At 38.2% G+C, this 22,575-nt stretch overlaps 1 protein-coding gene across 1 annotated transcript in view; it reads right to left on the bottom strand.

Annotated features, from left to right (window-relative positions):
* Positions 1–22,575, bottom strand: part of SH3BGRL2 (SH3 domain binding glutamate rich protein like 2) — a 55,178-nt gene that overhangs the window by 16,049 nt on the left and 16,554 nt on the right. The window contains exon 2 of the mRNA XM_081038371.1: positions 6,913–7,098. Coding sequence (XP_080894497.1) covers positions 6,913–7,098 — 186 coding nt within the window. The remainder of the gene's footprint in view (positions 1–6,912; positions 7,099–22,575) is intronic.

The raw sequence follows: 22,575 nt of genomic DNA on the forward strand, positions 1-22,575 counted from the left end.
GACAGAGGACTCTAAGGAAAGGAAGAATGGAGTAACCTAAAATGAAAATGCACTTTCTGAAATAAATTCAATTTAATGCACTCTTCAGTACAGCTTTGCCAGTTACAAACTATTGTAACTGCTTGGGTACAAATTTAACATTCTACAAGTATCATCTGAAAGTGCAAAAAAGTAATTCAATAGTTTAAATAATCTTATAAGTTACCTCATGGAAAATGATCAAAAGGTTATTTTTCTATAAAACTAGTCTGCTGTCTATCAGCTGAGCTGTCCTCTCTTCATTATAAGACAGGACTTTCCATTAGTAACTCCGGCCACACTCCCATCTCTCCATCTCTCTCCCCACCTTCACCCAATGCCAAGTTGAGAAATGGTATCCTCAGTAGAACCTGCACTGACTTATGACTATCTGAATGGTTACTGTATACTTCCCCTTTGATAGTTAATCCACAAACTAGTTAATGTGACCCTGGTTAAATGAAATGGCTGTATTCCCATTTCTTAACTACCAGTTTTTAAAAAACAAAAAATAAAAGAATAAATTAATTCAGCAAAGTTGCACAAAAAAACAACATATAAAAATTACTTGTGTTTGTATACACTAATAATGAACAATTGGAAAAGGAAATTAAGAACATAATTGTATTTACAATGGCACCAAATGAATAAAATACTTAGGAATAAATCTAATTAACCAAGGAGGTGAAAGACTTGTACACTAAAAGCTATAAAACATTGCTGAAAGAAATGAACAGAGACACAAATAAATGGAAAGATATCCCATATTCAAAGATAGGAAAACTTAATATTTTAAGATGATAATACCACCCAAAGTGATAAAGAGATTCAACATAATCCCTATCAGAATCCCAAAGGCATATTTTTTTCAGAAATAGAAGAAAAAAAAAAAATCTTAAAATTCAAATAGAATTTCAAGGGACCCCCCCAAATAGCCAAAACAAGTTTAAAAAAGGACAAAGTTGGAGGACTCATACTTCCTGATTTTAAAACATATTACAAATCTATAGTAATCAAAACAGGGGTACTGGCATAAAGACAGACATATAGACCAATGTAACAGAACACAGAGTCCAAAAAACTAAACTCATGTATATGGTCCAATGATCTTCAACAAAGGTGCCAAGACCTCCCAAAAGGAAAAGGACAGTCTCTTCAACAAATGGTGCTAGGAAAACTAGACATCCACATGCAAAAGAATAGAGTTGTACTCTTACACCATATACAAAAATTAACTATCAATGAATTAAAGGCCTAACCATGAGACTCAAAATGATAAAACTCCTGGAAGAAAACGTAAGGGAAAAGCTTCATGACACTGTATTTGGCAAGTAACGATTTCTTGGATATGACTCCAAAAGCACAGGCAACAAAAGAAAAAATAGACAAATGGGCCTACACCATACTTAAGAACTTTTGTTCATCAAATGATATAATCAACAGAGTGAAAGGCAACCTAAGAATGGGAGAAAATATTTGCAAATTAGATATCTGATAAGAGGTTAATATCCAGAATATACAAAGAACTCTTACAACTAAACAACAAAAAATCAAATAACCCAATTAAAAAACGAGTAAGGGACTTCACGGGATAGTTTCCAAAGATGGTATACAAATGGACAATAAGGCATGAGATGCTCAACATCATTAATCATCAGAGAAATGCAAATCAAAACCACAACGAGGTATCACATCACAACCATTAGAATGTCTACTCTCAAAACAAGAATTAGAATAACATGTTGGTAGGGGTATGGAGAAACTAGAATCCTTCCTTATGCACTATTGGTGGGATTGTAAAATGGCACAACCACAATGGAAAACAGTATGGTAGTTCCTCAAAAAATTAAAACTAGAATTACCAAGTGATGTATCAATTCCATTTCTATGTATATATCCAAAAGACTTGAGAGCAGGATCTTGAAGAGATATTTGCCAACCCATGTTCATAGCAGCACTATTCATAATAGCCAAGAGGTGGAAGCAACCCAGTGTCCATCAAGGAATAAATGGATAAACAAAATGTGGTATAGACATACAGTGGAAGCCGTAGAAAGGAAGGAAATCTTGTCACATGCTTCAACTGTATAGGGTGAATGTTTGTACACTCACCCAATTCATATGTTAAAATCCTGATGCACAAAGGCCTCTGAGAAGTGATTAATGCCCTTATAAGGGAGATCAAAGAGAGCGCTCTTGTCCCTTTCACTATGTGAGGTCACTACGGGAAGTTGGCAGTCTGCAGCCCGGAAGAAGGCCTTCACCAGAACTCAGCCACACCGTTACCCTGATTTTGTTCTTCCAGCTTCCAGAACTGTGAGAAATACATTTCTTTTGCTTATAAGCTACCCAGTTTGTGGTATTTCACTATCGTAGCCTGAATGAACTAAGACATACAACATGGATGAACCTTGAAGACATTATGCTAAGTGAGATAAGCCAGTCATTAAAGGACAGATACTGTATGATTTCACTTCTATGAGGTATCTAAAGTAGTCAAATTCATAGATATAGAAAGCAGAATGATAATTATCAGGGGCTAGGAGAAGGAGACAAAGGGGAGTTGTTTAATGGGTACAGTTTCGGTTCTGCAAGATGAAAAAATTCTGCAGATCTGTTTTAGAACAATGTGAATATACTTAATATTCCTGAACTGTGCACTTAAAAGTGATTAACATAGTAAATTTTATGGTATATGTTTTACCAGAATAAAATCTTTTAGTAAAAATACATAAAGAAATCCAAATGTTTTTCTTTGTTTGTTTGTTATTGTTGAATAGGGAAAGAGGAAAGAAATGAAAAGGGAGTTAATTTTTCCCCTTTGTGTACATGAAAATGTGTGCATTTTCATTTCTGGAACATTCCACACATGCAGTTCCACAGCAAAATTTAAATGTTGAACATAAGGATCTGAGTTTTCTAAGATCCAAATCAGACACTAAAACCTATCAGAAAAACCTAGGCATTGAAATTTTTACCTTTAGGACCTCATTTCCAGAGAAGAACCTTGCTTGTGGAAAGGCAAGAACAACCAGTCTATGCCAATTGGGTTCTTGACTACAAATAACTGATATAGATACTGGCAACTTAAAAGGGAAGGGATTTATAGAGGTACAGTGGGGAGCTCACAGAATCCACATTAAACTGGAAGATTTAGAAAACAGGAGGAATTTCCATGACTGGGTAGCCAAGAATACACCCAGGCCACCCTCCAGGATTAGTCTCATTAGGACACCAGCCATAGCTGTGCCTGGCTGCATTGTCACTGAACACTCATTGCCACCTCCAACTGATCATGCATTTCTGCATCGTCCCCTCAATGTTAAAATTCTGGGGTGGGAAGAACTGATTGGGCATGCCAGGGAGCTTCCATTCAGCAGGAAATTCTTCCCAATACATAGAATACCCAAATGCGAGAGAGAGAAAAGTCAATAGTCCACAAGTAGCTTGGCAACTGTTTATGTCTCAAATACTTAGCTCATTCAGTTTAAAATATGGCAGTTTTCCACAGGTTATCCAATGAGAGAAGAACATAAATGATCACTGGGTAAAGCAAGGTACACAGGAACAGGTGGGATAAAGGAGGCCATGGTTAGTTGTCCTCTAATGATTTCCTTTTGTCAAAGTCAAATTTAGTTGACCTTGATAAGAGCAGACACTGTCTTTAAAACTCCTGCTAGAACAGACTATAAAGACAGATAGTCTGTTTGCATGTACTAGCATTGCTGTTACCATCACCATGGGACTAACACTGCTCAAGCAGAGCAGATGCCATTTATTTGGCACAGTTTAATCAATATGTAAGCCACTAGCCAGATTCCACACAGCCTATCAGAAAAATTTTCCATAGACTGCATAAGGCAAAGGTACACAGAGATTTAGAAAGTCATAAAGAGGTGAAAATAAAAAGAAGGAATTAATTTTATTTCATATGACGCTTTTATTCATTCCATGCACTCCTCCATTCAAAGGGTGCTGAAGAGTTTTGCTTTTATAAAGATAGACCAAAGATGTCTTTACCTCCTTTCTCTTGAAGTCAACAAAACAACAAAGTTTAAAAACAAAACAAAGTTTAAAAACAAAACAAACAACACCCCCCCCGCCGAATCTCCACTTTTCAAAAATAAAACTAGGAGACATCTATAGCCCTGAACTATAACACATGCAGGAAGTGGGTGGAGAAATGGTGAGCAATGTTAGAGAGCAGAGGATGATCAAACCTTAGTGTCTGCAGAGGTAGAATCAACAAGGAACATGCTGCAGGGCCCCCAGAAAACAATCAGGAAGTGGAGACATTGCTACTGTGAAGGTGGGGTGAGTGGGCAAAGTCAGAAAACAAGGAGACTGAAAATCTGTGTAAGCAGCAGTTAGACTCCCAGGTGCCTCACTCTCCCCAAAGAGCTAGAAGGTACAATGTTAATAAACATGGTTTCTGGGAAGCAACAAATTTAAAAAACACCAGCACGGAAGACAGTGAGGGTGAAAACAGGGATATGAAGGGAAAACGTGCATGACAGAGAGTGAGACCCCCCCCAGTTCTCTCACCCTACAGGGCCAGAACTCTAGTAGCCAGAGTGATATTCCCAAGCAAGAGATTGAAAGGCCATTCTCTGGAAAAATTAAACCATCATCTGAGAAAAGATCTACAGACACTACTATCACTATCTGCATCGAAAATGCTGACAGGCTACCTAGTCATCCTACAGAGAATTCCAGTGGAAAACAAGCCTACAGATATATAGAGGCACAAACACTGCTTCTAATTAGCTTTCTAGTGCCCCACCACTTAAATAAACAAAAGACAAGGATCATTAGACATCTGAAGAAAGTTTGTCATACTGGAGAGAGAAGACCAAACTAAAGTGAAAAAAATAAATTAGTGGAAACAGGGACAATACTGATCAAAGAAGAAAACTTCAAAGAAATCATATTTAATATCTCCATTGAGCTAAGATCTTGCATTCATCTCATAAAATCACAATGTTATTAAAAAATAATCAGAAATAAAAAAAAGTGGGAGGGAAAAAGATGTCATAAAATTTACAATGAAAGGATTCAGAGGTAAGTTAAAAAATCTCCCAGACAGTATAACAAAAGTTAGAGAAGTGAACAACACACACAAAAAAGAGATAAAAATATTAGAAAATCCATGTAAGCACAATGTCCAAATTAACAGGCACCCCAGAGAAAGAGAACCAGGAAAAAAATCCAGGGAGAAAATTTTCAAAGAAAAATAATATAAGAATATATTTAATAACTCAGTCATATAATTCTTGGATTATAAGGACCTACGGAGCACTCAGCACAGTGAATGAAAAATAGCTTATATGATGGTAATTCACCAAAAAATTGTAGAAATCACTTACAAGTAAAAAAGAGACCTTCAAAACTTGCATAGAAGAAACTGACAAAAACATATAAAATATCAAGGAAAATGGCATTAGAATTCTCAACTGCAGCACTGGAAACTGGATGAAAATGAAGCAAAACCATCAAAATCCTTTCCAAACTAGAATTCTATACCCAGCCAAACTACCACTCAACTGTAACACCAGAATAAAGGCATTTTCATATATGCCAAGTCTGAGGGACAGAAAACTGCTGGATTTTCGTTTTAAGCCTTCTAGCACTATATTTGACTAACAGCTTTACTTTATTTTGAGCTGTACAATTTACACATATTTTCAACTATTATCTCATTTTGGTCTGTAGACACAAGAGTACATTTTTTTAGGCTCTGTAATCATGAACGGGATATGGCCTTGGTTACCACATTCTTCTACTAATAAAATATGAGATCTTGATATAAAAAAATTCCACAAAATACCCTTTATTCTTATATAATAATGTACTTAAAAAGGTCTTTAGAAATAGTCATAAATATTCTGTGAAGATAGATATTATTATCCCTTGCTTAAAGATGAGAAAATTTAGGCTTAAAGAGATCAGTGACTTTCCAAAGGTGTCACAGCTAACATAAAATAGTACTACAACTCAAATCTATGCCTAGTGCCATGTTCAGGATTCTCCTCATGACATGTATGTAAAAATAATCTTTAAGGCTTTATGTTTCAGTATCTCATTCTCCTGTATACACACAGGGAATTGTCCTTTCAAGCCACCCAAAGCACTGTTATCCCTTTTCTCCACCCTAATGACAACCCAGCTATTCATTTCACCTCAGGCACCTCAGCACGATAGCCTAGCCTCTTGCCCTTTTCCAGGCCATCCTTAAAGAACTGTACAATAGGTTCCCAAATAAACACTGTCTTATAAACTTAGTGGTCTAGCAAAAGGCAAATCCTACCTACTTATGATAATAGAAAGAAACTTGATTTTTTCCCCCCCTTAATCTAAGGATTAGAAGGAAAATAGATAATTACACGAAAGGGACTTCATCTTCTCATACGCTACATGTAGCAGACAGGCAACTAATGTATTTTAGATGTTCATAATGACCCATCTGGCTCACTACCATAAAAAAATGAAACTCTTGTTTATAATCAGCTATTAGTTTTGTTATACTATAAAGGGGAAAAGATTCAAGAATAATTATCCCGTTCAGTCTGCCCCCCCTCCAAAATGTATTAATCAAAAAGTGTACTTTAAAATTTAGAACACAATAAAACATGCACACAGCTTCCCTTCCCACTCCCTTTTCCAAAGCAGAGACAAGAAGACTGACAGGCACACATGTACTCACATTTACACACAGTCTGTGACATTGGACTCATATCCCTGTCTCTCAAGTTCATCCTCTGTTAGACTTGTGGACATGAATGGGCACTGGGTGAAAAGGTCACAGTCCTCACTGAAAAACCCCAACTGTACTCTGAGTGATTCTGAGATCTGAGTCATGCAAAGAAATAGTGTGATGACAATCTAGCTACTTACGCCACAGTATCGGTCACCATTAAATATCTGAGGTGGCAGAGGATTGCCCTGAGCGGGCTTCTTTTCCGGGGGGATGTTTTTGTACATCCATTGCCTCTGTTCTTCTGACATTGTGATATCCACCTCCTCAAACTCTATCTTGTTAGCTTCCAGAAATCTAACCACATCTTGCTGCTTCTTCTTTATCTAAAGAGAGAAGACAAATAAGGAGACATGCTTATCTGAAACAATAGGTAGATATTGCCAAATTGTACTACATTTGATGTCTCATTGTCAGAAGTCACTGACACAAAAAACGAAGCAATTTACATAGGAGTCACGCACTGTCCACTCACTGGCTATCCAGCAGAGGTGTAAGCAAGTACTCACACAGTGATTTCTTCACCTAGACTCCCTGGAACTCTGGGGCACAACTCAGATTAGCTGGAAGAAACAGACTATGTACACGGTGAGAGAATCATATAGTTCTCAGGGCCATCACTACTCCCACCTCCCACCCAAGAAGTTGACATTTACAGTCATTAAAGCTCCCTCTGCTCAAAACCACTTGAAAACCATGGATAGCCCATCTGAGATGTCAAAATTTCACTGATTCCCGGGAGCAGCAACATTTTTATTCCCAAAGCAGCCTCTTTCAGATATTCCACAGCTGTATCCAATGTCATGAAGGCACCCTTTCATCAATTCACAAGAGAAAAATGTTCTCCACTTCTAAGGTGAGCATAAACAACAAGCACCATTTCACTTTGAACTCGATTTGTTAACCCTTTTCATTCCTCTGACCTTTCATGTTTCCTTCCTCAGTCACTAGGGGTCAGGTGGGCTCTTGAAGAGGTGCAAACACATCTGTAGTTTTCAAAATGTTATGACGAATCTTCTTAGTTTAAGGGTCTATATTCACTAATGTAGATGAGGTGCTAATATTCAATTTCTTAAAGACATAGCATGTAAAACATGAGCAAACAAACTTGTTTTTTCTAAATGATTCTGGAAAATCTGCACGAAGAATGGCCAGAGAAAAGAATCATTTTGAGAGGTCAGGCAGTCAGAAAGACCTCTCATCAATAGAAAATATTAATAAAATGCTTGAAGAACAAACTTTCACATACCAACTGTCTCTAACAATCCCAACTTCCCTCCAGAAGTCTCAACGACAGGTGTCTGAGGTGGAAATCTGTTACATGCCATGAGCAACGAGGTTGTGATCACTGGGCTGAAGTCTATGGGCATAGTATGGACGAAATAAAAAACTGACAAAATAGGACATCTTTAAGTTCAATGGTATACAATGAGAGAATTACTTTATGATTACAAATCCAAACTGATAATAGTATTATCTTAATTTCTTGAATGAAGCCATTTTTCATTTCTTAAAAAGTTAACTGTTTTCCTTCTTCACTATAGAAATGTTATATTATTTTGAAATTTTAGCTTGCAAAAGCGTATCATACGCTTGCAAAAGCGTATCCTACTTAATTTCCCCTTACAACTGTACAAGGTAGATTTTATTGTTCCTGAGGTCAAAGGAGTCACCTATTTTGATCAAGATCCTACTGTGTGTTCTTGTCAAAACAATAATGTCATTCTCCTACTTAAAACACTTCTGCCTTTGGAAAATGTACACATTTCTTAGCAAACAGTAAAATGTCCTTCTTGATCTAGCTCCTTTGACTACAAAAGCAATTTATTTGTATATTTAAAAGTTTGGAAACTGCAAAACAAACAATAAGTTACCTACAATCTTATTACCCAGACTACCACCGCCAAAATTTATTAGAGGAAAGGCTCTGGATTTAATGTCCACAGATGGAGTTCTATGTATCCAGCATATTTCAAATGTTCATGAGAGTGATCAACAATGAAACTGCTCGTGCCAGCCCGGTGGCTCAGGCGCTTAGAGCTCCATGCTCCTAACTCCGAAGGCTGCCTGTTCGATTCCCACATGGGCCAGTGGGCTCTCAACCACAAGGTTGCCGGTTCAATTCCTCGAGTCCCGCAAGGGATGGTGGGCTGCGTTCCCTGCAACTAGAAACGGCAACTGGACCTGGAGCTGAAGTGCGTCCTCCACAACTAAGACTGAAATGACAACAAGCTGAAGCTGAATGACACTCTCCACAACTAAGATTGAAAGGACAACAACTTGACTTGGAAAAAAAGTCCTGGAAGTACACACTGTTCCCCATCCCCAACAAAATCTTAAAAAAAAAAAAATGAAACTGCTACACAGTCAAACCTTAGTTTTCCATATAATGTATAAATATGGACCTCTACCCTAAAATGTGAGTACCTAAAAAATTCATATTCTCAATAGTAAGCTACATCAAAGACACACATACAGCTTCTTTACTTCTCCACACCTCTCCACTCTCCAGCCTATACACATAGATAACACACACGCACACACACACACACACACACACACACACACCATTTATTGCTAGATTATAATCCCCTACAGATCAATTGGTTTCTCCTTTCACAGGGTTGCACTAGGTAAAAAGAGCTGCACTTTGTCCCTTTCACTCAAAAATATATCACAAATACTGTCCCCTGTAATTAAAAGTCTTCAAAAGTATGACTTTTAATATCACCTGGCAATTCTATCATGTAGCTATATAGTTAACTATTACTCTATTGTTGGATAGTTACCACAGTTGTAACTTTCACCACTAGAAATAACATCATTTAGCAAACATCTTTACTTATAAAAGTCTTACTGTATTTTGGGATACTATTTTAGGACAAAGGCCTATGAATGAAACCCAGGTCAAAGGGCAGAGACATTTTTCAGGCCCTTGATAGACCCAGGTTTAATTGCTTTTCAACAAATCCACGTCTGACATAAAGTACAAAGTTCCACTTATAAAATAAATAAGCTTTGGGAATATAATATACAACATGGTAACCATAATTAATAATATTGTATTGTATATTTGAAAGTTGCTAAGAGTAGACCATCCAAGAAAAGCAATTTGTAACTATGTGTGGTGATGGATATTAACTAGATTTATTGTGATGATCATTTTGCAACATACACAACTATTGAATCATTGTATTGCACACCTGAAACTAATATAATGTTGTATGTCAACTATACCTCAATCGAAAAACAACAAGGCCACCTCAGTTTACATTCCCATTAACAATATTTTAAAGTGTCCATGTCTCAATGCCTTTCCTTTCTTATAGGCAATGTTTGAAAGTTATATTGAAGAAGACTAAAGTTTAAACAACGTGAGGTGATGGATGTTAACTAAATTTAACTGCAGTCATCATTTTGCAATATATACATACATCAAATCATTATGTTGTACACGTTAAACTTATACAATGTAATATCAATTATATCGCAGTAAAAAAGAGAAATAGTTGCTGTTCTGAAAAAGAAAAGTCAAATGTATCATTACACACTAACAATGCTCAGGAAGCAAAAGAAAGTTCCTTACTAACAATGGTGATGATTGTCAGCACTGTAAGGAGTAAAATGTAAGAACTATATTTTCAAAAAGGGAAGCAAGGGCAGACATGACCAGGTTTGTGTTTGAAAGACATCACTTTAATACTATGCAACCTAAAAAGAATAAAGGAGAAATTCTGTATGTATTGTCAAATTCTGTATGAAAAGGTCTCTAAGAATTTATATATATATGAAAAAAGCAACAACAACAAAAACAAGAAGCAGAACTATGAGTAGATTCGGCACACTTTTCTGAAAAGAAAAGAGAAAAATAGGAACACATTCGCATTTGCTTATATTTATGTTTTAAAACACTCTTAAAGGTAATATAAGAAACTACAAAAGTGGTTGCCTAGGGGCTGGGGGAATGGGAACTGGGTGATGGGAACAAAGTTGGAGCAAGAGTTTTCACTCTCCACATGTGTAAACTTTAATCTTTTTTTTGAACAGTGTGAAAATGTCAACAGTCAAAAGATTAAACAGAATTTATTTTGAGAGTAAAAGAGAGAGCTTCACAGCCTGAGTGGAGCAGGAGTACAGGGCCACAGAGACGCAGTGTTTTATATAAATCAAGTTTCCCAACAGGACGTGAAGGAGGACTCAGAGCATTTTGTTACTCAGCCCCCCTGTTTCCTTATACTTATAAGAAAGGCCAGATGATTAAAACAAAATTTTTAAAAAGAGCTAAAGCCACAGAAAATTAATACTATAGCAAATCATCCAAATAAATAAAAAAGGAGACATTTAACCCAGAGAAGGAGGTTTTCATGTGGATGTTTGTGATACTAGCATCAGGAAGGAAGATGAGTCATGCCACCAAGCACTGTTTTTAAGATCTGCTGAGGTGAATGTGGCCTGGAACTAGGGGAGCCCAGGCTTCAGTGGCAGGGGACAGACCAACTCAGGAGACAGGGACTTGGGAGCCGTAAGGGCCTGAATAATAGAAAGGCTTTCCACGTGGCAACAGGAAGCCATCAAGGGCACTTTACTTACTGGGCAAAAATCCAGTGTTCACATAACAGTAACATACTCATATATGTCATTTCCTTAACACAAAGAGCTTTCTTCTTCCCATGTTTCAATTGTTCTGAAACAAAGTGTACCTCACAACCAATATCAAAATAAGTTTGGGGGGCAAATGGAAGAGAAGAATTTGTGGGGCAATAGTGGCTGCTTTCACCCATGTCAACTTAGCCATGTGTGGAAGGAAGGAAGGTACCTATAACTCCTGGTTTGTTTGTTTTAAACACACTTAGAAGCCATGACAGATAATATTAGTTATTCACCCAGAAGCCTCCCTTTCTTTCTTAATACAGAAGCCTGGTTTTGTTTAGGAAAGCAATGTGCTCAACTACAAAATTGGTTACCCACACGCCTCTGCCGTTTGGGATGATCACATGACACAGCTCTGGCCAATGAGCTATATGGCAGATGTTCCTTGGAAAGGCTCCGCATAATGAATGGAAAGATAAATTCCATTTTGCCCTTTGTCCTCCTCCTGTATCCCTTGCAGAAAAGCAGAAGTGGTGCCCAGAAGTGCAGAAGCCATTTTGCAAATGTGAGAACAAACACCATATGCTAAGGATGGCCAAACAGAATGGCAGGAGCCTGGCTCCTTGAGGACATTTTACAGGTGTCACACCAGTGTTGTGCAGCCTACTCTAAACCTTTCTGTATTAGACAAATAAGTCCCTAATTAGTTAAGCCTCTCTTTATCAAGTTTTCTATAGTTTGCATCTAAATGCAATGCTACTTGGTTGAATTCTTAATTGCTACTTAAAATGTCTTCAGAGACACTGTAGCACGATGGATTGAAAATAAAAGCTATTATTGCACAGCAGAGCCTGAAAATAAAAGCTGTAAGACATGAATTTAATATAAGTGAAATGAGTATTTGTCACTGAATAAACAGATGAATTTTCATTATTGTTTGTAAAACAAACAACAAAGTTGTTTGACCTAAAACCAGAAAATATGAAAGCATGAAAGTTGCATTTCATCTTATCATTCAAACATATACCATTACACATCATCCAAAGCACTTAAAGGGACCAGCAGACACTGCTAAATCTTAGGGGAGCTCACAGGTAGGCAAACTATGATCCACAGGTCAACTCTAACCCACTGTTTTTGTATGGCCTACAGCCAAAAATAGTCTATATTTTAAATGGAAAAAACCAATAATAGTATTTCATGACAAGTAAAAGTTGTATGAAATACATATTTCAGTGTCCATAAATAAAGTTGTAGTGGAAGATAGCTACACCCATTCATTTACATATTGTCTATGGCTGCTTTTGTCCCACAGCGGCAGAGCTGAGTAGTAGTAACAGAGGCAGAATGGTTCCTGAAGCCTAAAGTATTTACTAACTGCCCTTTACAGAAAAAAATTTGCCAACCCTGGGCTAGATCCCAGATCTTCATTTTCGATGCAGAGTTCACATTTTCAGTGAGGCCTTTCCTAACCACCTGATTTTACATTTTTACCAGCCACTCCAGAACTTTGTTCTCACCTTCAGTGCTTCATTTTTCCCCTTAGCACTTAGCCTCTGACATACTGTATGTTTTATGTATTTGTCCACCCCCACCTCCACTAGAACATAAATCCCCCAGGGCTGGGGATTTTGCTGTTTTGTTCACTGCTGTATCCCCAGGGCCTAGAATAGTGTCTGGCACATAGCAGACATTCAATAAATATTTGTAATGAATAGCCAGGATTCTCACAAGTGGAAGGGCTACTCTAACAGTGGTGCTGATTCTCTCATCATGTAGGATTGAAATACTTTTAAGTGTCACCTCCTCAGAGAGTCCTCTTTAACTACCTTAGTTGAAGTTTTATTTAAGTTTATTAAAACTTTATTTGTTTACTTGTTTTTACGATCATCTTTCTGTCTCTCCACAACGTCAGGTCTGTAAGCACCGGGACTGGCCCACAGGAGGCCCTCAGTAAATATTAACTGAAGGGATGATTAAAGAATTCACTCCAGGGCCGAACATCAAAGATTTCCAGGTGATGTTCAAGAGACCAAACTGAGTTGGTAATTTACTTTAGGAAAAGATGTAACAGAAGTTTAGCCAGAGATGTAGGCCCAACACCGGTAGTTCTCAATTAATGCTGAAGTTGTATGAATTTAAAATCAGAGTGTCTAGAATGCACGTCTAACTGTAAGTAGCCCAAATGATTCACATGAATTTCTAGACCCTGACATTGACATTGATACTGATCAAAGTTGTAGGTTTAAATAAATGCTACTGTCAGTTAATTTTAAAAATTGCAAGTACATAATGTAGTATTTTATTTTGCCCAAGGGATGGCTATTGAGAATTAAGCAAATATGTTGGTATTCCCCTAACTCTGGCTCCAGCTATTGTAGGATTCTATCACCCTTAACAACTTCCACCAAAAATCTCCAGGAGCTCTGAAGCAAGCTCCTCAGATGTGCTTCAAAGCAGCCTTCTTTGCAACTGCCAGTCTGAACGTGCCCTGCCCAACACAAATTCATATGTTGAAACCTAACCCCCAAAGTGACGGTATTAGAAGGTAGGGCCTGTGAGCAGTGATTATGAGGGCAGAGCCCTCACAAATGGGATTAGTGTTCTTATAAGAACTTCCTTGCCCTTTCCACCATGTGAAGACACAGCAAGAAGCCCTCAGTCTGCAACTGGGAGGAGAGCTTTCACCAGAACCCAACCATGCTGGCACCCAGATTTTGAACTTCCAGCCTCCAAAACTGTGAGAAATAAATCTCTGCTATTCATAAGTATCTCCCACCGCAGTCTATCGTTATTTTGTTATAGCAGCCTGAATGGACTAAGACAATAAATCTTCACCCTTTCAACTCCAAACCCTTGCAGGACCCACATCTGCTAAGTACCCCAATGCCTGCACCGAAGCCCTGGTGACCCACCCTCCCAGATGCCTGGGTGATAAGCTGTGTGGGCTGGTGCTACTGAATCTGCTGACATAGCACAGACACTCAGTGACCCATGGAAACCTGTGTAGACACTTGTAGCTTTCAATGGCAACCTCCTGGCTCCACAAGTCCCTAGGAATTGGATCAGAGGACAGGCTAAATAAATTACATTGCACTTGACTTAGACTTACACCCTAGTCTGTGGCGCTGACATCTAAAGAAACTTGCACTTCTCCATTCTCTTCTTATAGGATTAGTTCTTTCCCAGAAGGCTGCCAGTTAACTTACGTAATGAAGCAGCTCCTGCCAGATTCCTTCCATAGGCTTCTGGACATGTCTAGTCATGTTTGAATTCCAGTACATAGTTGATGCAGCACCCTGGGACCTTGGGATCACTAATAAATAAACAATCAGTTTGAATTAAGATAGATTTTTTTAATTAAATTGAGATTTAATATGTGAGCAATTGTGGGAAAGCAAGTTTAAAGACAAATGCACAGATGGAGGACGAGGAAATTTTTAAAAAGAGTATATATTTTAGGATTACACTATCCTAGTTTTAATTATGGTCCTGTCAGTTGAATAGCCTTGGAGGAATTACTTAGCTTCTCTCTCAAACTCAGTTTCCAAATCTGTGAACTGAACCCAATATCTTTTCTTCATTACTTTATTGCGAGGATTAAGTAAGAAAAGAAACAATAATAGGCACTTGTTCAGTTGTTTCACTCCTTCAAACATATTAGCTTTTCTTTCTTGCCCCAGATGTAGCCTTCTGCAAAAAATATAAATGACCTCTGGGTACTTTCAAAGGCTTTGGGTATTCAATGCAACAGTTCTTTATTTCACCTATGTTCACACTTCAAATGCAGTTTTCTTTTTTCTGACCTGAGGTAAGGCTGATTAAGGCCTTTTATGTATCTCACATGGAAAAAGTCAAAGACAGTCAGAGGAAAGAAAAAAGGACAGATTTTCTTATCATTTGACAAAATTTACAAAGGAGAGGCTGGATTGGACTAGGAGAGGTAGATGGCCGTGAAATAATTCCTTCTTTCAACTAAAAAAGAAGGAAGAAAGGACTGATGATCTTTCCCTTGTCAAAGACCCCAGAAACTTTCCATTGACTGAGTAGGGTACCTCAAAAATATATAATTTCATGGCATTCTTTAACTAACACCCCACATTGGACTTACTAGGCATTATGTTGTAATAAAGAGGATACAGATGGCAAATATTGTGGCAGACACTAAGCTAGTTACCCCAAAGCTATTTGTTACCTCTGCTGTGAAGGCTGGAAAACTAAAACCCCAGTTTTCCCAGCCACCCTTGCAGCTGGGGCAGCCATGTGACCCAGATCTGGCCCTTGAAATATGAGCCAAATTCCATTGGGTGGAGCTTCTGGACCAGGCTTTGCTCTCTTGTTGAAGTAGATGGATTAAGATGCTAGGGCTCACTGTGTCTGCGCTACTCCTTCCTGCTGGGAACCCAGGTGGGAGGGCTACAGATGCAGCCTTTCCATTGAGAGGCAACAAGCATCAAGGAAGGAAAGGCCAACCAAGAGAATCAGAAACAGGGCCGGCCCAGTGGCTCAGGCGGTTAGAGCTCCATGCTCCTAACTCCTAAGGCTGCTGGTTCGATCCCCACATGGGCCAGTGGGCTCTCAACCACAAGGTTGCCAGCTCAGTTCCTCGAGTCCCACAAGGGATGATGGACAGCGCCCCCTGCAACTAAGATTGAACACGGCACCTTGAGCTGAGCTGCCACTGAGCTCCCGGATGGCTCAGTTTGTTGGAGTGCGTCCTTCCTCTCCACAACAAGGTTGCCAGTTCGACTCCTGCAAGGGATGGTGGGCTGTGCCCCCTGCAACTAGCAACCGCAACTGGACCTGGAGGTGAGCTGCGCCCTCCACAACTAAGACTGAAAGGACAACAACTTGAAGCTGAACGATACCCTCCACAACTAAGATTGAAAGGACACAACTGGACTTGGAAAAAAAAAAAAAAAGTCCTGGGAGTACACACCGTTCCCCAATAAAGTCCTGTTCCCCTTCCCCAATATAATTTAAAAAAAAAAAAAGAAAGAATCCTAGAAACAAGGCCTGCGCAAATCAGCCTCCAAGCTTACCAGGAGAAACCCAACACTTGCATTCATTTAAACTCATATTAGGCTGGCTCTCTTTTACAGAAAAACATATTCCTGACTTAAACTCACCAATGTTTCATTATTGGGTAGTAAGGCGGGTGGGTGTAGAATAAGCCCCAATAAGCCATGTGCTGTCAACATTCTAATGCTGTTTAACTAAACATGAGATTACACATAAAGTACCGTGTCTCTAGTGTCCATTTCAGTTTATCTTACTTGAAAGCAAATGCCAGCTTACCAAGCCAAAGACAACAATGAGAGAGGCTGTCTTGCAAGAGATTGAAACTTGAGTTTTAGGGAATCAGTATCAGAAAGATGGATTATGAAATAAATACAGGGTAATTTTTGAAAGAACTGTTATGATGTTATAAATGAAGCAATATAATGTTAATGATGGAAAAGATTATGCTTTTTTCGTCTATGTATCATTAGCACAGTCCCTGGTACACACACTCAATATGTTTGTATTAAACACAGAAATATTATTGAACTTTAATAAATACTTTTAACATCTTTTTAACCAGTTAATATTTAAGGTCCTGTTTTCTTAACCAACTTGTATTGGTTTCTTTTTTCTATATTTATAATGTTAAGTCATCTTTTAAATGAAAAACATTTTATTGAAAAAAACCCATAATCTTATCATTCTGAAATTATATTTCATATTACCTTCCATGGAGTCAACATTTGGAAACATACTTTATCATTATTATTTATTTATTTATTTATTTATTTTATTTATTTATTTTAATTTATTAGTTTCAGGTGTACAAGACAAGGTAATACTTAGACGTTCATCATTTATATCCCTCACACTGTGAACCCCCCTCCCCCCATCCACTATCCCTCCGACCTCGCACCGAGCCATCACATTATATATATAAAATTATAGTTGGCATTCATTAATGTTTAGCTTCTGGTGTACAATGCCATGATCAGGCATCCACAGTATCCCTGAGGTGGTCTCCCAAATAGGACGCATGTCCATCGGATACCCAACAAAATCTTTACAACATTATTGAATACGTTCCCCAAATTAATTTTCAAAAAACCCTGAGGCCATCTTGTGGTTACCAGCTGCTTCCTAATCCCTTCACCTTTCCCCTTATCCCCAACCCCCCCGCACCCCGCCCATCTGACAACTCTCGGTTTTTTCTTTGTGTCCCCAAAACTGTTTCTGATTAGTTCATTCACATAGTCTTTTCTTTAGATTCCGCATATAAGTGAGATCATATGGTACTTGTCTTTCTCTTTCTGACTTATTTCACTTAACATAATGTTCTCTAGATCCATCCATGTTGTTGCAAATGATAAGATTTCTTTCTTCTTTATGGCTGCGTAATACTCCATTGTATAAATGTACCACAGCTTCTTAAACCAGTCATCTACCGATGGGCATTTCGGTTGTTTCCATATCTTGGCTATTGTGTAAAGGGCTGCAATAAACATAGGAGTGCATACTGATTTTTGAATTGGAGTTTTGGATTTCTCCAGGTAGATGCCTAAGAGTGGAATTACTGGATCATAGGGTAGTTCCATTTTCAGATTCCTGAGGTACCTCCATATTGTGGAAACATACTTTATATAGTTGCTACAACATACATATTTTGGGATAGGATGTTGAGGACCTTCAAGTTGTAATATTGAACATTAGCTCACATTGTTCTAAGAAAAACTTTCTGAAGAGAGAAAAGGAAATTTTTTTAATTATTAAAAAATATAATTAGAAATATTGTTTGAACTATATTTATTTTAATTGCTATTTTGTGGACATTTTATAATACACATATTTTATTAGTATAGTAATATATGCATGAAATTTATTTAAAATATACATATATTGGGGCTATATCTTCAAAGAATTTCTTTTTTATTATTGGGGTATGCAATCAAAAACTTTGCAGACCACTGTACTAGAGAACTAGGAGACCAGGAGAAATGCTGGTGTGCAAACAACAAGATTATATATTATTTCCCTTTATAATGTATAGAAGCTTTTAAGCCAGAAGGCAAATCTCTATTCCAAACATGTGAGAATTATTAAATACTATTATTCTCATTTTTCAGTGCCTTTTTTCTTATACCAGGTTTTAAAAGTCAGTTTATAAATTACTACCTTGCAAAATCAGCAAAAATGGAGTGGGGGGAAAAATCCCACCATGTTCTCTACAAGTATGGCTTAAATTTTGATATTCTTTGCCTGGAAGCATTCTAGCATACCTGTGATGGGGAAAATTACTAGACTCACAAAGAAATCCTAGAAAACTAACCAGTTTCACTGTAAATATAGAAGTATGTATACTATACTGCTAATATATTTTCTAAATGAGACAGTAATAAATCTAGAGGCAGAACAATTACCATTGTTCTTCGATCATAACAATGTTCATTTTCCATCTGCACCTATATATTTTGGGAAAGTATCTTTTCAACAATATAAAAGCAGACCTTCAGATTGTAGTATTGATCATTAGCTCTCATAGTTCTCACTGAGAAAAATTTTTTGAAAAGAGAAAAAGGAATTCTTTTAATCATTAAAATATATTAAAAAATTTGATAGCAATGTTAACACATACTAACGTGCTTGAATAAGGCAAAATGAAGACATCATGACATCTAGCAATATCCTTTATAATCTATTTTCTCTTCATACTAATACTTCTGCCCTTGAGGACATCACATACTTCCAGGACTTAATCTATCACCTCTATGAAGATATAACCAAAATTTGCAGTTTAAAATTGACCTCTTTTACAAGATCCAATCCTATAGTTCCAAAGCCTTTCTGGAAATTTATGCTTAAATGTCTCACCATCATCTCAAACTTGACTGGTAAAACAACAAAAATAATAATAACCTTGTTGTCACAAGGTCAAGCCATCATTCACCTCCTTCTCCTAACTTTTCCTATTAACAATACACAACTTTGTTGTTGATTCAGCATAACAGAACCACCTATAAGTCCAAAACTTAACACTGTTACAAAAATAACCTACCTAAATGAAAACATACACACACACACACACACACACACACACACACACACACACACACACGTTATTAAATTTGATAAAGGGAACCTCTCCTGTGCTCGATCTGGTAGCACTGAAACAAGGATGGTGTAGAGTAGGTGGGGAGGTCGGTCTGGCCATGCCAAGCCTGACTCAGGTCTGTGAGGGGACCTGGCTTTCAGTGGCTTTTTCATGATGGTTAGAGCTCTTTGATAAGGATGCCAAGGACAGTGAACTGATCCTCATCTAGGCCACTTAGCTTTGATTTACCTTCTAGTCTTGGACAATCAGAAAGGGATGGATCACCTAGTGCAAGGTACTTATTCTATCAAAGCCTCCGTTTCCTCATCATGAAAATGCAGATCATAATTCAGCTGAGGGTGGTGATGAAACTTAAATGACATAATACAAAGTTCTTAGTGCATGGCACACCAAAATAGCTCCACACACACTAGTTACCATTTTTATTATAGTAATTTTTATTCTAAGGCTATTCTAAGACCTCATCAGCTATTCTGTTCCTTTGCAAGCATACTACTGCTAGTCACAGGGGATCCCTGGGCCCACTACAATTCCATGGCAATTTGGCTTCTCTTTCTCCGTTCATTCATTGTTTCACTCATTTGTTCATGCCACAAGGACATTTTGAGGGTCTAGCAGGTGCCAGGCAACACCCTAGGTATAAGGGGTACATACGTGCCTCTGCCTTACTTCAGCTCTCCCCCCAAAAAGCTGTGAGTTATAGGGAGTCAATAGAGCACCGATAATGCCCGAACTATAAAACTTGATTTAAACAGAGAGGGGATCCACTCACGGGAATGTAACCTTTTGTGAGGATGGATTTCTCTTTAGACATGACCATAATGTTGTACTCCAGCAGAACATGTTCTAGAAAGGTTTATTTTCCACCCAGGCTCCTACTAACCCAGCCATACACCCATCCCAGCCCAGTGAAGCAGGCTAAAGCAGACTGAAAGTGACAAGGGCAGAAAAGGGTCTCCTTGGGCACATCCTTGCACAGAGGCTTGTCATTAGCAGAAGTCCATCTGCCTCATCTAGACTCACCAAACCCAGGAACATATAGGCACTGTTCACTTTTGTGTGTTCACAAGAGTAAACTTTATGACTTTCCCATCTCTGCTGCATACAGGGAATAAGAACAGGAATGCTAAAGTTAAACCTAGAAAAGTAGAACCAGGGGAACCAGAGATTGTGGCCAGGTAAAGAGGAATTAACAAGTGCCGTCTTAGGACTTAAGAGTCCATCTTGGCGTATTTTTATTTGTATGATTCTATTTATATAAAATGTTCAAAGAATAGACCAATCTATAGACAGAAAGTAGATGAGCGGTTGTCTAGGGCTGGAGTGAGGAGAATGGTGATATTGAGAATATGGCAAAGGGGTGTGGGACTAGCACTTGAGGTCCCAAATTCTCCATGTGGTCTCCCACCCCTCCTTTCCCCACATGTACTTCCTCACCACCGTGACTAACCCTTGTTTCCCCTGCCTTGAATGCCCTCTTACCTCAACACTGAAGTCCTCCTCTTCCTACAAGGCCCAGCTTAGATCCCAACTCTCGCGTAGTACCATTTCAGTCAGGTATACTCTCCACTTACTTCCTCTGAATTTTCAGGGAATAGGCTACCTATATTCAATTTGTGTTTAAGAGCTACTGGGTCTTGTCTAGTCCAATAATTTTAAATTGTGGAAGGCAGGGAACAGATGCTATACCTCTATGACTTTAAAGGTATGACCTTGCACACTACATCAGCAAACAATGAAGCTACAGAAACAATGGATGTGAAATTGGCAATGCCTGGACCATAATCCTGAAATGAATCATTTGTCCTACAATTATTCAATGACCTGTCAAGCTACTCTTTGGACAAAATGATAACACTGAGACACAGAGCTTTGTTAAGTAAGTTACCCAAAATAATTCACTATGTAAATAGCAGGAGTCAGGACTGGAATCCAGATCTCCTAACAAGCAGCCCAAATCCATGTCTCCATTCTGCCATATGATTGACATTTCGGAGTTGGGCAACCAAGAACTCTTGTCCCATGATATCCTCCCAAATGAAAATACAAACCCGTAAGCTCCGTATTTTTATTTCAAGCAATTTTTTTTCAAGATATTAGCAAGGAAGCAGTTAATAATCAAAAATTAAGCATTCCAGGAAACACACACTGTATCATGAGCCAGAGACGCAAACCCGAAGGAAAGGGGAAAAAAAGCAACCCACAAACATTTCAGATATTGTAATTATCAGATACGGAATATAAAAATGTTTAATATGTTCAAAGAAAGAAAAGAGGGGCGATTAAAAAGTTAAGTGGCAGGTTGAACTTCAGCAAACTAAAGTTCTTCAAAATTTTGGAGAAGACAGGAGACCGGCCCATAGCCATAGGCTAAGCAGTCAGCCTACACAACCTCCCAGCAACGCTGTCCGTGGGTCCAAACAGGAATCCCAATTATGTGCAGAGAAGCACAGACCACTACCACCACTATAAAAACATTTGTGTATCTGCTCCACTTCCGCCAGCTTCCTCTGGAACATGAAGACCATATGTGTATCATAGCTGCATCCTCCAAGGGACTCAGGAGGGTAGCTTCAGACTAGCTGCTCCTCACATACTTATCAGCTCACGTGTCTCTTTTCCTACTTGCTTGATGAAATATAAATGGCTCTAACTAATTTCTCCATCAACATGTGTATTAAAACTAATTTTCGTTGGCATTAAAAAAAAAAATCCAAACTTGTATTACTTAGTGAAGCCACAATAAAACATTAGCAAAAGCATGGAATGAAAGATGTGGGTGGTTTGATTTTATAGTTTTTATATTCCCTGTCAAGATTACATGTTTACTTCCTTAAGGGAAAGAGCCAGCCAAGTATAAAATATGAATTTAGGATGCTACTATGAAAATTATATACAACTGTTCATGCACATGCTTCCTGATAATTAGAGGATACTTTGCAGAAAAGCTGCTCTGGCAAAACTTGCTACAATAGTCAAAATCCTCTGCAGTAAAGAGGAAACCCTGCTGAGCAGAGTGTTTTCCACAGGCAAGAATACAGGACTTCAGCCAAAAGCTGTGCCTTTATCCGCCACAGGAGACGCTGCTCTGTAACAGTGC

Source organism: Rhinolophus hipposideros, assembly GCF_964194185.1.
Source record: "Rhinolophus hipposideros genome assembly, chromosome: 3".
Lineage (NCBI taxonomy): Eukaryota > Metazoa > Chordata > Mammalia > Chiroptera > Rhinolophidae > Rhinolophus > Rhinolophus hipposideros.